The sequence below is a fragment of the Haliaeetus albicilla genome, chromosome Z (genome assembly GCF_947461875.1).
Source record: "Haliaeetus albicilla chromosome Z, bHalAlb1.1, whole genome shotgun sequence".
Classification (NCBI taxonomy): domain Eukaryota; kingdom Metazoa; phylum Chordata; class Aves; order Accipitriformes; family Accipitridae; genus Haliaeetus; species Haliaeetus albicilla.
Genome location: NC_091516.1, coordinates 10,721,666 through 10,738,072, shown reverse-complemented (window position 1 = coordinate 10,738,072; position 16,407 = coordinate 10,721,666). Strand labels below are relative to the sequence as shown.

The 16,407-nt window shown below is 44.2% G+C and overlaps 1 protein-coding gene across 7 annotated transcripts in view; it reads left to right on the top strand.

Moving 5' to 3' along the window:
* The first annotated feature begins 1,227 nt into the window (after window positions 1-1,227).
* Window positions 1,228-16,407, top strand: part of ADAMTS6 (ADAM metallopeptidase with thrombospondin type 1 motif 6) — a 158,704-nt gene continuing 143,524 nt past the window's right edge. For 2 of the 7 annotated variants that reach the window (XM_069777020.1, XM_069777022.1), the window contains exons 1-4: window positions 1,471-1,816; window positions 6,944-7,332; window positions 8,106-8,470; window positions 16,025-16,193. In XM_069777020.1, coding sequence (XP_069633121.1) covers window positions 7,236-7,332; window positions 8,106-8,470; window positions 16,025-16,193 — 631 coding nt within the window. In that variant the 5' untranslated portion in view covers window positions 1,471-1,816; window positions 6,944-7,235. Of the gene's footprint in view, window positions 1,335-1,470; window positions 1,817-2,058; window positions 2,507-6,943; window positions 7,333-7,984; window positions 8,471-16,024; window positions 16,194-16,407 lie in introns of those variants that run through there. The other 5 variants (XM_069777019.1, XM_069777016.1, XM_069777017.1 and 2 more) reach the window with 4 other exon arrangements.

Below are 16,407 nucleotides of genomic sequence, written 5' to 3'. Positions count from 1 at the left end.
TTATTTTGCTAGAGCTACTGTCGAAAGAAATTTCACATCCTTAGACGTAGAACCTAATTCCACTCTAGCAGCCCTTCATAGCGAGAGGTAAGCATGCGGCGTTATCTGGGGAGGTGAGTGCCAGCCCCGGGTCCGACTTCTCCATCTCTGGGGGCAGGCAGCCAGCCCGTCCTGACCACGGGCCGGCTGTTGACTTCTGCAAGCTGATCCTGTTCTTTCGATCCTCGGAGAAGTGCCGGAGCTGCTACGCTCTGGGACCTTCGCCCGCAAATCCTTTCCCAGGCCAGCCAACTATGACAGATTCACCAGAGGAATTACACCTACTACCTCCGGCTCGGGAGGAAAACGAGCACCCGCACCGTTTGGGAAACACTCTTAGCAGAAGCTCGAAACCCGAGAACCTCGATTCAGGAAGGGGGTGTGTGGGTTTTTGCTGTTTTTTTTTCCTCCCCCTCTCTTTTTTTTGGCTATCGGAAATTAACGCGGCGGTTACGAGAGAAAGTCTCGGATTCCGTCCGCCCCCCCGCCGCCGCTCGCTTGCTTCAGGGGACACAAGCGGTCCCGCGGACTGCCCGCGACCCGCTGCCGTGCCCACCTTCCTCCCGCTTCCACATGGGGGCTGGCGATGCCGCGACGCGGCCGCCCGCTCTGGCTGGCCCCGCCGCCCCCCACCCGAGCCCGGTGCCACCCGGTCCCCCGCCGCAAATAAAAGCGAAAGCGCTGCGCGCGGGGCTGCGCGGGCCGGACCCCCGGCCGGACCCCGCGGCGGTGGTCACCCCGCTGCCGCGCGGGCTTCGGACGCCGCCTGCCCTCAGCTGGAAACGGTGCTAGTTTTTTTTTCTTTTACTCAGGCCCGTTATGGGGCGCGAACCGGGCCGCCGGCGGGGAGGGGTAGGGGAGGAGGGCACCGCCCCGCCCCGCCCCGCCCCGCCGCCCACCGGCAACGTCCCGGCCCGGCGCCGGCCGCCTGCACACCGGGGCTGCGGCACCGGTGGCACGGCCGTCCCGGCACCTCCCTGCGGCCGGGCTGGGCTCGGCCGGGCTCCCCGCTGGCGGGCGCCGGGCGGGTGGGGGCGGGGGGGTCGCCCCGGGGACGGGCCGCGAAGAGCGCGCGGCCTCCCCGCCCCCCTCCGCCGCTTTTCGTTACCCCGACTGTACCCCTGCCCCCCCCCGCCGCCGCCACGTGACGGGGCGCGCATGCGCGGCCGCGCCGCCGTCCCGGGGCACATCTGCAGGCTGACGTCAGCGGGGTCCGCGCCGTCCCCCGGGCGAGGCTGCCAAGGCTCCCTGCTGCCGCCGCGCTCGGCTTGGCCGGGGGCCGGCAGCGAGAGGAGGTCTGGGGCTACTTCAACCAAACTTTCCTGAGTCCTTCCTGCTCTGCTTGCCTTCCCTCTCCCCCCCTCCCCCCTCTCTGTCTCTCGCTTCCCCCCCTCTCCGCCCCCCACCCCCCCGAACTCAGATGATATTCACATGGTATTTTGCACAGAGGAGGCTGCTCAAGAGGAGGGCACCCACCCCCACCCCAATATAAGCCTGTTTTTCCTTCCTTCCTCCCCCCCCTCCCCCTTTTTTTTGTTGGAAAGACAAAATGTGCAGGGTGATAGGTTGGGTGAATTGATGGCATCCTTCCTCCTGCCAAGCCAGCCCGTTTTCTAAAATCCCCTTTTAGGAAGGCTAGAGAATTTTACTCTGTTGGAGAATATAAGCCTGATGGTTGCTTGCACAGAGGGGAAAAGCAGAGAGGAATACGGGAATCGTCCTGTGCAATCTCTATTGTTTGAAACTTACTTTATATCAGAAATTGAAGATGAAAACGGTAAGGAAGATTTCACGCTATTCAATGAAACTTTTTGCTTTTTTTGTGTCCCGAATAATGGTGCGTGCAGGACTTTGCGGAGCGGGGGGAGGTTTATATTGCATTAGGCGAGGTGGATTTGGAGTAATTTCAGACAGAAACCTTTGAGGATGGGGGAAGGGGCTGCGAGGATTTTCAGCCGAAGAGAGTAGTGGTTTATGAAGTACGGTCTCGAACGGTGCATTTTTTTTTTTTTTTTTTAGGTTTTTTTCGTACTTTTAACACTAAATCGTTGGTAGAGGGAGGAAAAAAGAGATAATAAATCAAACAACAGATGAAAACCAAAGCAGCCCCCAAGCCCCAACGACAACCTACAGCTACTCCGGATTGCTTTAACTTTAGGAATCCCGGCGTCGGGTCGGGTCGTGCCGTGCCGTGTCCGGCGTTGTCCGCTGCAGCGGTCAAGTCGGACAAGTGCATATTTTGTGCCGGGGCTCGGAGGGTCGGGGCGGCCGCCGTCCCGCAGCCCGATGCTGGCGGGGATGTCGGGCTCTCGCCGGGCTCATCAGGAAGATGGAAGCGTGTGGTTTTGATTTACTTCGAGCCGCTTGGGGTTTGCCAGACTCTTAACCCCGCGGAGCCGTGTTCATCGGTGTGTGTCTGTCTCCGCAGCGGCCCGGGGTTAAAAGGGACTTTGTTTGGTGGGAGGAGGTAAGTGGGCTCTCGCTGCCCGGCGATGTGTGTGCGGGTTTTGTCTTCGCTATTTTCTTTCATTGTTGTACAAGAGAGAGGGGAGAGAGAGAGGGAGAGTCAGAGTCAGACTCTTGTTTTTATTTGGGCTGCCGGTGCAACGCGTTTGGGCCAAACGCCAAATGTCTGGGTCACACGCGTTTTATCCAAATAGATTCAGCGCTGCTGTCTGGAAATGGGCTGCTGAAAGTTAACTTTAGGATCAGCTCCACCACAGCAACCAGACTCTTCCCTTCAGCCTCTCTAGGGAGGAGGGCTTTTTTTTTTTCCTTCTTCCCTTTTTTCCTTCTGAATTTTCTTTGAGGGATGTGTCTGGCGACCTCCAGCTGGCTTCAATACTAGGGATTTTTAACTTTTTGTGCGTGCAGACGTGTGTATATAATATGTATGTGTATACGTGTTGGGTTGTATGTATAGCCATGTATTTTTCTAGCCTGTTGACTTTTTGGGTGGGTGGGTGTGCGTTTGCTTTTTTGCATCCTTCCGCCCCCCCCCAACCGCAGTGACAGCTGACCCCCGGGCAGGGCCGGCGGGGAGCCGTGGGGCAGGCGGGGCTGGGGGGGGCTGTTCATACGACTGCAACCCCGTCCCCCTCCGGGGGGGGGGGGGGGGCGGCGGCTGGCCGGCCCCGCCGTCCATCGGGGCACGCACAGCAGCAATTCTACGCTTCGCGCCTCGTTTTCTGGCTAATTTCCGGGGAGGAAGGATCCGTCCTTTCCCTTTGTACGTGTCCCCCACCCCGCCACCCCCCGGCCCCCGTTTCTTTTCACCGAGCCCCTTCCCGGCGCTGTCTGCGCGTCGCCGTTTTCGCCTGGGGAGCTCCCAAGGGCCACGGCTAATCCCCGGCTTTTCAAGCCCGGCAACGCTTTTCACGGCCAGCCCCGATACCTGTAATTGAATTTGTGTGATTGATGCCCGCCTCCCGCCCGCCCTCCCTCCGCATTTCCTTAGCAACCACTCGTACTGCCGGCGCGGACGGCCGCCCCTGGCCGCGCCTCACCGCGGCGCTCCCCGCCGCCCGCCCGGGCTGGGGAGGGCGGGAAGGCGGCGGGCACCTCCACAGGCGACGCGGGGGCCGAGCCCGCCGGGGGGAGGGGGGGCGTCGTGACACCACCACCACCCGCCCCCCCCCCCCGCCGGCCGGGAGTGGCGGGGCCGTTTCCCGCCCGCCGCGGAGCTCGACGCGTTTGTCGCTTCCCTCGACCCGTCCGCTCCGCCCTGAAGCGTAACCCCCGGTTGGTCTGGGTGATCCGGCGCTGCGGTGTCGTGTTGTTTCGGCACCTCGGCTGCTGCCGGGAGACCTCGTCATCGTCGCCGTTGCCGCCGCCGCCGCGCGCCGGAGCCTGACGGTTCTGTGGTGGACGTCCCCCGTGTGGAGACCCCGGGAGCGGAGCGGGATGTGGCAGTCCGGGGGGGGGGGGGGGGGGGGGGGGGCAGCAAGTGTGGTGACGCTCTTGGGACAGCGGTCTGCTGGCAGCTTGCCTTTCCTAAAACTTCAGCTACCTTCAGTCGAAGGGACGCTCTAGTTGCCCAAGGCGCCTTTGCTTAGATGGAGGCTCCCTGGGTGACTGGCCTGAGCAGTTTGGCTAGTCACCTCCCCGTAATCCACTTCCTGCCCCACAGTCTTCCCGTGTGTGTTTATGGCCTTTTTTCTCCTCATTGAGTTGCAGTGGGTAGGAAGCTCATGGCATCAGTGACGGCACTGCCACTCTTGTCATCAGTGCCTGCACAGAAATGCCAGTGCCGTGCACCTGCTTTGTCATCGGCATCCTGGATTTTGAAAAACATCTCGTACTTTTTCTTTGCTGGTGGGCAGAACTTCTATAATTAGGCGGGAGCTGTGGTTTTAGGTAGCAGTTCAGGACATGGAGCCACACCTGCTCTTAGCAGTGGGTGAACGCGTAGTTTAGCCACGAGGGAGAAAACACTTATTACTGTAAGCTTAGTGTTGACCAAAAGTGTCATCTTGACAACAGTGAAAAGTGGAATGCTGACTAAATGCTACCGAGGAAGATGGAAAAAAAAAATAGGGTATAGACAGTTTACGCTTTGAGGTTCCTACCAAACTTCATACTGGAAGTACTGTATCTGGAGTTACCCGTCCGTTAACTACTCCTTAACTTACCCTTCACGTCCGTTAACTACTCCTTAACTCAGAGCATTAATATAGCTATGCGTGGTCCACTTCTATCAATGCTCAAGCTGGCTATAATACTTTTGGAAAGGAGGTTAAAAATTCTGCTGAAACTTCCAGCAAGCTTAATGTGAAAGGAGATTTTTCTTGTGTGAAGCTTGGTATGAGGGAGGCCATTTCACGCAGACCCCTGCAAAGACACTAGGTGTGGGTGTCTGTTGGACGCTGTTGACCAATGCCCACCATGTGGGCTGTTGGTGTCTAAACAATGGGCACTGCAGTTTATGTCTAGTATTCTGAGCAGCCTAGCTCCTTAGGTACTACAGTTGCAGGAGATCTTAATGTTAGGATAACTTATTATCAGCCAAACAGTCTGAACATGAGCTCCCTGTTACAATTTTTTGGCTAAGTAAAAGCTGTGAGGCAATGTTACCTCTATATATGGCAGTAATGAGCCATTACCAGACTATAGCGTCCAATTCTGGTGTCTGTGCATGAAAAGGGATGCTGACAAATTGGAAAGGATTCAGAAAAAAACTGCAGAAGTATTCAGACATCTGGAAACTGGATTGTACAGCATGAGGTAAACCAAATAGGTTGAGCTGCTTATCGGGATGTGTCAAGAGGTGCTTGTATCAGATTATAACTATCCATGCAAGGAGAAGAAAGCAGCTTGTTAGCGGATGGGTGAAGCAAGATAACGGTGACAGGAATTTGAAAGTGGATGTTCTCACATTAGAAATAAAGCACATTATTTAGTGTACTGATGTAGCTGAAGAGTATGGGGTTGATTATGTGTCTTCAAAACTTGTAAAAATCTAAAAGCTGTAACTAAATATTAGCTGGGAAATAAAGGGTTCATATGGAAGGCCAGACCAGAGGTTTTATTAATATGCTTTAAGGCCTTGCTGCATGTGAATGGCATCACTAAATCCATATGCTTCCCCAGGAAAAAATACTGCTAAGCCAAGCTATGCTTACAAATTATCTTTTATGCCCTCTACAAACCTCATTAAATCCTGTGTGCTGTCTTGAAAGATATTTAAAATACAGGTATTAGAATGATCAGATTAACCTCATTTACACAGTAATAATTAGATGTATTTCAAAATGGCTAAGAAGTTTCCTAATATTCACTGTGATGCTAGTAGATAAGATTTGCATGACGTTGATTTTTTTCTTGAGATGGCATGCTACAGCTCTTTAACCTTTACAAATAATCCACTGGCTGCAGGGGTATTACCTGTCTGAATGAATATTGTAAATCATTCCCAGAATTTTAGAAAGGCAAATTTATCTGGTGTATGTGTAAGTGACTCTGTATACTTTTGGAAATTTGTTTTTGAACAGTCTTCCCTTAGGTGTTCTGTTTTTCCATTGTCTGCTTCAGCAGAGTTTGCTCTCTGCACAGGTGTGCTGTGGGTGCTTAGGAGGACTGATTAGTACCAGCTGACAAAACACATGGTTTGGTATCCCATGATACTGGACTGTTGGTTGGTTGCATAGATCTTCCATTTAATCCCTGGCTGCAGCTAGAGCTGCTTTTTAGTATTACTGCAATAGTGTTTTAAATGCAAAAAACCCACCCCACCAAACATGTTATTTGCCTAATCACATGACCTGCAAAATGAAAATAAAAATATATTCTACTACAGTAAATTGTAGTTAAGATACATACAAAACATTTTTTACGACAAATATTTGAAAAATTAGAATGTGTATGATGAATAGCTTCAGATACTGAAATTTGTTCCTTGGTATTAGAATGTGCAGCATTCCCATTTAAGTGAATGAGAATTCTGCCTGCATAAGCAGAACCCAGGCCCAAGTAATAACAGAATACGTGCTGCAGAAAGATCAGATAACTGTACTCTGGATTCTTTCCCAGGTTGTCTTTTGTCTACTAGTGTATTGGGTCTAGTTATTCACAGCTGAAATCAATGAGTGCATAGCATTGATTATAGCTGGAACAAGTCTGAACACAGTATTTGAGCAACAAGAAATGTTAATTTTATGAATTCTTAGGCCTATTTAACATAAAGTCGATATGTGCATCTTAAGCTATATGGATCTGCTGATAAGTTTAATGGTAATTCATGGGTTTTTTTGTAAGATTGTGACTGTGGACTATAGAAGTGATAATGGTTGAATTTTATTTAAAAAATGTTACATTGCGTAGTTCACTATGATGGCTTAGTGTTTTGCAGTGTAGATATGTTTTAGTAGAAAGAATTTGCCTTAACTCATTTTCTTTTGTTTTTCAGGAGAAGAAACGGAGCAAGTTCAGTAACTATCCCGTCTAACGTCTTACTGGTATCTTAAGGAATCTTACAAATACTTATTTTCAATTGAGAAAATGACTGCAGATATAGAAGAAAGTACAGGTTGCTGGAAAAGAATACCTGTCAAAAAGTGGAACATCCAATAGTTAATTTGGAAGTAGTATAAAATAAATATACCTGTTATGGTGCGATTCTGGAGTGGAGTTAACTCTATAGCACACAGGTAGCTCTCCAAGGAGGAAAAAGAAAAAAGAGCTTTCTGCTTTTCTAAATTATGGAAATTTTTTGGAAGACGTGGACATGGATTTTGAGCCTAGTCATGGTTTCATCGGAATTTCACAGTGACAACAGACTTTCATATAATTCTCAAGGTAGGGTCTGACCTCTGTGGCTGACAAGAAGCATCTATTTTTGCATTGCATTTGGGTAGTATTTTCTAAACCATGTTTATGTAATTAATGAGATTATATGGGCTCTGCTCTTAGCTTTATCATGATTCATTGTCATGGAAGTTTAAATACAGCAAATCTGATTAAATTTTTTGTTTTAATTTTTCTGTCTCAATGTGGGGAAAGCCTTGCAAATTAAATCTAGTAAAATGTGGTACTCGATAATAGTTTAGAGACTTGCCATAACATTAACATGTTTTAGTCTAGGAAGTAAGGATCAACTCTTACTTCGATCCATTAACATTTATAGTTATAAATGAAATGAAGAGCCATTTACATTTTTTTACAATATAATACTTTTCATTACTACTGTTTCTGTTCTTGCAGGTGGATCTAATAGCTTTTGTCTTTGAGTGGTATCACTAGGAAGAATGTGTCCTTCTTAGGTTAGAATTTAGCCCCAAATGTTTACATATTTAGGTAAATAGGAAAAGACGTGTAGTTAAAAACTTTTGTGTTTCCAGTGACATTAAATTAATAGGAAACGGAACACATTTTTCTTGATGTAAAAAGAAAGAAAAGAATGTTTTATTTTATTTAATATCTTGTGTTTACCTGAAAATGGCTTTTAATCATGAGGGTGGTGACATTTAGCCACGTATGGTTTATGTTTATACTACTACTTGTTGTTTCCTGTTATATTTTCTTTTCTTCTATACCCACTCCCTGGACTGTCTTACCTTGTGATTACAAAGAGGAATTCCTGTCTTACCTTGAACACTACCAACTAACGATCCCAGTAAGAGTTGATCAGAATGGAGCCTTCCTCAGTTTTACTGTGAAAAATGCTAAACCCTCAAGAAGGAGGAGGAGCACAGACCCTTATGACCAAGAACTGGCAGCATCTAAATTATTTTTTAAACTTTCTGCCTATGGCAAGCACTTTCATTTAAACCTGACTCTCAACACAGATTTGGTGTCCAGACATTTTACAGTAGAGTACTGGGGGAAAGATGGACCGCAATGGAAGCATGATTTTTTAGACCACTGTTATTACACAGGATATTTGCAAGACCAACACAGAACAACTAAGGTGGCCTTAAGCAACTGCAATGGTCTGGTAAGTGCACATTGTGTGTTCTAGTATAATAGTGTGCTTGTCCCTTTTAAATTACAGAAGAACTTAATTGGCATATTTTACAGTTTTTTGAGTCCGTGTGGGAAGCCATCAGACGGGAAGGTGCAGAAAACTCCCAAAACCTGATCTGGGTCCTGGGGAAAAGTAGTAATCAGTTTTTCAAGCTTAATTTTAAGTACTAAGACCCAATTCTGTAGTCCTTTAGGAGGCAACATTTTCAGTGTTTACAGTGTCTGCACTAGGGCTGCAAGATTAGGTCTGTGCTGAGATCGTTGCAGGTTATAAAAATGTTGCAAGCTCGAGGGGCAGGGAGGAGGAAACAGTGGATCCTTCAGGATGCTGACTCTCTCCAGAGAGACATGGGTTGAACTGAACACTTGCTTGTTGTCTCTGAGAATTTGGGTTTAGAAATTTTGAGTAAATAACAGGGAAGAGGCTTTGCTTGCTGTAGAGGTGATCATTGCTATAAATTCAGAGAGTGAAGAGGAAAGTAGATCCTTTGGAAGTACCAGCATCAGAAAGTAATTACTTACCTTTTTCAGAAGTATTTTGTTTACAAATTGTAAACAGGTGTATTTAAAAGTAGGATTAGATATTTTCATCTCTTTTATTCTCATCTCATTTCACTGTTGATCTCTTGATCACATGATGGTAGTATGGAAAAAAGCTTCTTTTATTCCCAACAGAAATTAGAAAACAAATGCAAAAAATTAAAAAACAGAGTATTGAGTAACAAAGTACTAAAATAGAAGGACGTGACTAGGAAAGACTAAATCAAGAGCCAGTAATTTCTCTAGTAAAAGTATATGTATATATTATGGTTATTCATTCTGGTTTCAATTACAGTAGAATACTGGTCAATCTCCTTGTTAGGATTAGACAGATCTAACTAACTGCTAAGGGAAGAAAAAAAAAGATTACACAGACTTGCTAAACTAATTCCTATTTATCCTTGGAAGTGCTATTGAATAATGCATCCTGGGATGTTATATACAAACAAAAGCCAACTGCTTCAGACCTAGGTGGGTTGCGTTACACCCAGCTACTAGTTAAAATGGTGTTGCATTGAGTGTGGTATCACAGCTTAGTTAATACAGACTAGTAGTGGATAGGTCTGAATTAAGTACAATTTTCACTTTGGTTTTGCAGTTCCCGTATAGTAACTTTTTTGTCACAGTTACATAAACTCTTAAATTAATACAGTTAATCATTTTGCTTTTGAGTTCTCTTCAGCTAAAAATACTATGGAGACCAAATCCCCGCTTTCAGGACTCACTGCTAAAAGAGGCTGCATGCCTCTATATCTCCAGAGTTTCTGCCAGTTGAGGCACAGACTGGTTGGTCCCCTTGGAGCCTGCAGTCAGTGCCATGGTGCTCCCATGTCAGTTCCTCTCAGACCTTGGCCAAGGACTGAGCCAAGAATGCCTGCTCTTGCCTTAGACGACTGGTTTTCCTTTCATGTTAGGAAAACAAGAGTGGGGTGAAGCAGGAAAAGGGCCATGTTTTCCTATCAGCTTTGCCCATCTCTCGCTCCTCATGGCACTTCTTTTCTTCACAGAATTTAGCAGCATGGAAGGTGCCATGGTGAAGCAGAATCTTCTTATTTGCTACTGTGCTTTACACTCCGAGGTGACATTTAGCATTCCCATTGCTGCACGTTTTCCTTCTGCCCTGAGGCTTGCTCTTTTGCTGGAGTGAGGCCACCTGTTGTTCTGTGGTTCTGGGTTGTCAGTATGTTAACTTGGTGTTTCTGAGTTAAAATTTAGTTAACTTTAGTGTGGAATGCTTCCGAGTTAAATAGTCATCTTCAGTGCTTTTAGTTGTCATCAGCTCTTGCGTATTTCTTCCAGGTATTAAGGCAGCCTTAATCCCGTCTCTGGTCACCCCACGACTGGCACTCTCGAGTTCTTCACGGTCATGCCTCTTACTTGGGACTGCAAGTGTCAGGTGTCCACAGCATCTCCTAGAAAGGTCTAGTCACAAGCATGTGAGGCTCCTGTCATGCTCCAGAAGCAGCAGCACAGGTGACACAAGGCTCTTGCTCAGAGAGGCAGGAATCCTGCAGAGTGGTGCAGAGATAGGCTTGACTCGGTGTCATCCTCTACTGTACAGAAACTCCTCTGTCATCCAGTGTTGACAAGGCCTTCCAGAGCACTGAGTAGGGGAGTTACCACTTCATTCAGATAAATCCATCCCAGAGTTATTTTTAAATGATGATTCCTACTGATGCATATTTTGTTACACAGCTGCTGGTTAGAACATGTTTAATAAAGCAATTGGCAGTGAATGTTGAAGACAATATTACATGTTTTAGAATTAGTGATAGTTCAGAATATGTTGTGCTTAAGGCATTTGTTGGATTTTCCGATCTGATTGTTGGTCTGTAAGAGACTGCCAGTCACATTCTGCATAGTCCTTCATTAACATCTGTCTCAAAGCCAGTCATTTTAAGTTTAACTCTAAAACCAGTAGTAATCTTGTAACAGTGAGTGTTGCTCACAAGCAGAATTTAAGCATTCTATTTATTCCAGTTGTCCTGTTGGTCGTCAGTAATGCCAAATGAGTCAGATTTCTTCCCTTTGGTGAATATTTTGAGTTATTCTGTTTAGTTATTCAGAGTGGTCAGGTGAGACCATGGTCTAATTAACCTGAGTTGTATGACTTTGAAGAACACAATGAGTTCTAGTGGAAGGAGGGCTTTCTCTCAGTTTCATTATATTAAGTGATGAGAGGTCAGTTCATTTCCCTGTCACTGTTTCCTGTTTCAGCCTCTCCCTCTATATTTCTCATTACCAAGTGCCCCAGAATTACAGGCTGCTACTTACTGAAGTTGCATTCCAGCAGTTTCCGTCTGCTGGGCCCTGATTATGCTATAAATTGTCTGAAGTTACGAGAAAAGCTCTATAATCCAGTGAGCAGTCATGTGAGGAAATTGAAGGTCTTGTCCGGCAGGCTCCCTGGCTTCCAAAGTCATATTTACTTTAGTGGATGTTACGTTTGTGGATGGATTGCAGGTTTGGATTTCTCATGAAAGAGCCTGCAATGAGCAGCATTTTGGGGCTGTTGGATGTTGGGTGCAAGGCAACAAGGCTGAGGCATTGCCTAAGCTGAGTACGTCATGCTGAAGGAAAAAAAGGGAAGAAACAGTGGTAGATTGACTGAAGAGAGTAGATCTTCACCTCAAGGGAAAGAAGTTTGTCTAATTCTGAGGGGAGCAAGTCTTAAAGAAGAGTTTTGGAGATCATAGTAGTGGAATTGAGCAGAAACCAAACTTTTTGCATTCTGATCCACCTCTGTCAGGTGTCAAAGCTCTTAATTGAGTGCTCAAACAAGTTTTCCACAGTAGCAGATTTTCTCATTTGGAGCTGAAAAGCCCAGTAGTGCGAAATAATTTAAAATGTGTAGAAAGTGATTATTATTAGGAAAGTGAATGAGAGGTGAAATCACATTTTGAGGCTACTGTGGTTCCGAGGAAATGTTCAGTGTAAAAGGCCAAGTATTTCCATGGCATGTGAAGTTCCATGCACTGAGTAACATTTGTGCTGGGTAACACAGATGTCTTCATCCAAACAGAAATGATAAGAAAGCACAAGAAGTAGGCTGTGACTAAAAGCATGACCTTACTTGGTTAAACAAAGAATTATTTTGCTGGAAGACTTCATGTTTGTTTCATGTATTCCTAAATTTGTATGTGTATGAATTATTCATATTCTTCTTAAATTAGCTCATTTGAAAGCTGATTCTACCATAAAGAATGCATCTACTTTCATAGATTATAAATTGCATATAGTACAGTATTTTTGAGTCATATGTAAAGTAATGTCTAATTTATAAAATAATCTCTAAAGATCAGAAATTATATTGAAAAGGATTTAGTGATAGATCAGTGTCTTTGAAGTTCTGTTTGGTACTAATATGTATTTGCAGTATAGGCTTAGTATTCAGAAAATTACATATAAGCTGTCCCTGTCCTATTTTTGTCGTGTCTTTGGATTCCGTGATGTACTCTATCAGGCCAGATCACTATTTTTTTCATCTTTAAGAATACAGTAAGCTAATGCAATCTTCAGTCATAAAAGCACACTGAAGTGTATAGCCAGCTGTAGACATACTGAACAGCACTGACACATTTTCAGAAGTTTCCATTACTAGTACTTTATATTAAAAATGGGTAAAGCATAAAGTCTAGAAAGATTCAAGGCATGGAGAAATTGTAAAACAGTGGTACTGTGTGAAAAAGGCACGCACTTACTTGTCCTCCATAATTCAGTTTGCTTCTGTGACTGATGGACATCCCCCATTTGAAGGAGGTTAAGGCCCCAGCTGGACAGCCTGACAGAAGAAGATTCCTTTTCACAAATTCAGGGGAACTCCATGTGGATTCACAGACTTATCTAAGCATGTCAAACTGCTGGATCCAGGCCTTACCTGTGTTAGCAGGAGTTGACAGTCTGTAGTGGGATTGGTTAACACAGGACCTCAGACTGTTTTAGATAATAATCTTGGGAATGTTGCTTGGAGTAGCCTGCTTGGGGCATTCAGCTTGTTTCTTAAAGTCATGATATATTGTCAGAATCTTTTGCTGATCGTTGCTATGTCTTAATGATATTTCTTATGGTTTGGAGCAGAAGTTTAATTTACAAACTGTTCAAATACAATAGCAAAACTAAAGAAAATTAAAATTAATTCCTTTTAATGCTTTAAAAGGACATTTTTTCCAAGCTTCTTTTCCAAGTGAAATTGTGTTTTGCTCATGTAGTAGATTCTAAGCCAAAACCAAGGTTTAGAATGTTGATTTGGATATAATAGCATAATTCCCACTATTTATTAATCAGGCATTGCTGAATGCACATACAAAGGAAGTATCTCTAGCCACATGAATTTTCTCATAATTAGAATAAATGCTGGTTGTCACTGACATAGGTACTTTTTAAGTACAGAATTCAGAGTGCTGATTAAAAATCAGTCACTGTAATTCACCAAGACAACTTGCATCAGTTCAATATTGGAAGAACAGTTTTGTTTGCAAGCAAAATTAATGTTAGGTTTAAAATTGTATATGTATGCTGGACTTAGGTGAAGGGCATGCGGAGGGCAAGGGCGTTTCCAATGTTTATCAGATCACTTGGCTAGCTGCAGCAACTGACCACATACATGTTTTGACTACCTGGTGGTGGGTGTAAGTTACAATTTATTTGCAGTTCCTCAACGAAATGTTATTAAAATCTTGTCTTTTCTTAAACCACCACAGTGTTTGGGCAGATGAGATCAGATGTCAGCTATGCATAGGAAAAATTAGTGATACTCTCCTAACCTTTTTCACTGTTGGTACCTGAAGGAACTATGATCATGGTTTGCAGACATTTGTAATAGTTTTTGTGTATTTGCTCCTGCAAATACACAAACTTGTATAGAGAACTAATGCTGCAATTAAGTGTTTATGGCATCAGAATTGACTCGCTCCCACTGAGGTCATCTCACTGCTTAAAACTATCGGTTTCAGTATCTGATATAAATGTCTCATTCATGCTTAGACTTGTTAACCTGGCTGGACTTGAGTACAGACATGAAGGATGTTTGCTCTGGTGTAATCAGATTTAGGTTAAGACCAGCTCTGTTGCAGAGACAGAGCCACAGGTTGGATGGTACCTCTGTCTCCTCAGGCTTGGCATGAAGTTGACGGCCTGATGGTGTTGGCCAGAACCACTCTGCAGGACTCCCTTCCTGTGGGAACATAATACCAGAGCTTATAATGGCTCAGGATTAGCTTGAACCCAGATGTCTGACATCCAGACTGGATGCAGTCCAGACTGTCAAGGTTCTTTCTGCACATCTGGCAAACCCAGTTACAATTTGGTTTGTATTTTCAATACTATTTAAGCAGTAGTGTACCAGCAAATGATTTATTTTCTAGTAAAATCCTAGACTCCAAGTAACAAGAAGGCATTGTGAGGGGAATTTGATACCCACATCTTCCAGGTGAATATAGACCCTGATGTTACCTTCTTGAGGAAATAATTGAGTTCATAATGAAAAATACCACTGATGAGGAGCACGTAGTGTTATAGTCACTATGTAAGGAATCTGTAATTGAAAGCTGCACTGTGTTCATATGTGTATTTTTCGAAATGTATAATAGGGTTATATTTGGAAAACACTGTTCTTTCTGATGTGTTATACAGGACTCTTTATTTTGTAAGTTTTATGTTGTTACTGAAATCCAGTTGTTCCAGGAGTGAAGAACAGCAGGCTCTTGATGTACAAAACAGTAGCAGGATGGGAGCTTTGACCAAGAGTGCAATGGCAAGCCCTGATCCTAGAAACAGCTTCAGGATATTTAGAGCAGATATGGAGCAAGTGGTCTTATGGGTGATCAGAGGTCTCATCTGAGGAAAAAGATACCCCCTTTAAAAAAGGTCTCATGCACTGTACTTGCTTTACAGATCAAAGTTGTTATAGAAATTTGTGATGCATCAAATCAGGATATGAATGGAGAAGTTCCTGCTTCTAGTCTCCTACCTGATGACTAGCTCCTTATCCTATTGTAGAAAGTTCATACATTCAGAATTTTCTGGATACAGATACCAGATTTTTTTTATTTAGCAAATATAGGTGTAGGAGTCTGTGAGGGCTTATTCCCCCAATATTTCTATATCCAAAGGGCTCCCAAAACTGGATTTTCTGCTGAAGTTCGGTTTTAATTGCTGAAGGTTCAGGAAATTGCATAGTTAGCCTGAAATCTCCCCTTTCTTCCATAAACCACTTCCTGTTTGGAAGAAGCTGAGTTCACAAATGTGAAAGTTATGAGAACAGAATATCTACTATTCTGTGCTGCAGTAGGAGGAAAAAAATGTTCATTTGTCATGAAGAATGAGGTCTAGTGCACAGTCTGCAACAACTCGGATTTGCCAGATTTGTGGCAAGACCTTTTAAGGAATAAATGCTTTGTAAATAGTGTATCCAAGTTAATATTAATAATTTGATTTTAATAACTAGCTCAGTTTTGGGATTAAGCATCTGGATGTAAAAATGCTGAATGGTTTCCCTGAATATATGTTCTAAAATTAATCCTTCATGCTGTTTTTCTTTGATGCAGCATGTGGCTTTAAGCATCTACCGGTGTAGCATTATAGAGGGATATTGGTCTCGCTATTTGAGCAAGGCCATTTTGGCTTGGCATCACTTTTAATCAATATGAATCATGTAGTTTTGGAACATCTCTGTGAAGAGATATTTGTCATATACCAAGAATATCTCTTGCTTTCTTACCACATCCACCAAAAATGATGGGAAAGAACTCCAGAAACTGGGATATTTTTATTCTTTTCTCGTTGTGTTGCTTCTAGGTGCTTACTCCTGCTCCCACTAGAATCAGTGGAGGAGAGCTGGCTTATGCATTGTTTTCTGTGTGGGCTTATAGTTGTGGATTTCTTCACAGAGATAGATGATAGTAAAATGTTGTTTAAAGTTAAGCTTTTAAATAGGAGTTTTGTATTGTCTCTTGTAAGTTTTTATTTTCTTATTTTCTTCTTTAAGCATGGAGTCATTGCTACAGAAGATGAAGAGTATTTTATTGAGCCTTTAAGGAATATAACAGAAGATTCCAGTAACTTTAATTATGAGAACGGTCATCCTCATGTTATATACAAAAAATCTACCATGCACCAGCAACATCTTTATGATGACAGTCACTGTGGAGTCTCGGGTAAGTGCGTATAAGTGTCATTCCTTTTAAAAAATTTGTAACTTAAGATGTATTTTAAAATCTTGCTTGGTTCACATGTAAGACAATGGAGAATGTAGCAATGGGAATCCTCCTTTTGGGTGATACAATATGCTCTGCTGAAAAGTAGTTTTGCTTTTTTTTCAGATTCAGATCGAGAGTATAGTGTCTTTCAAAACTGAGACACTGCGAGTAA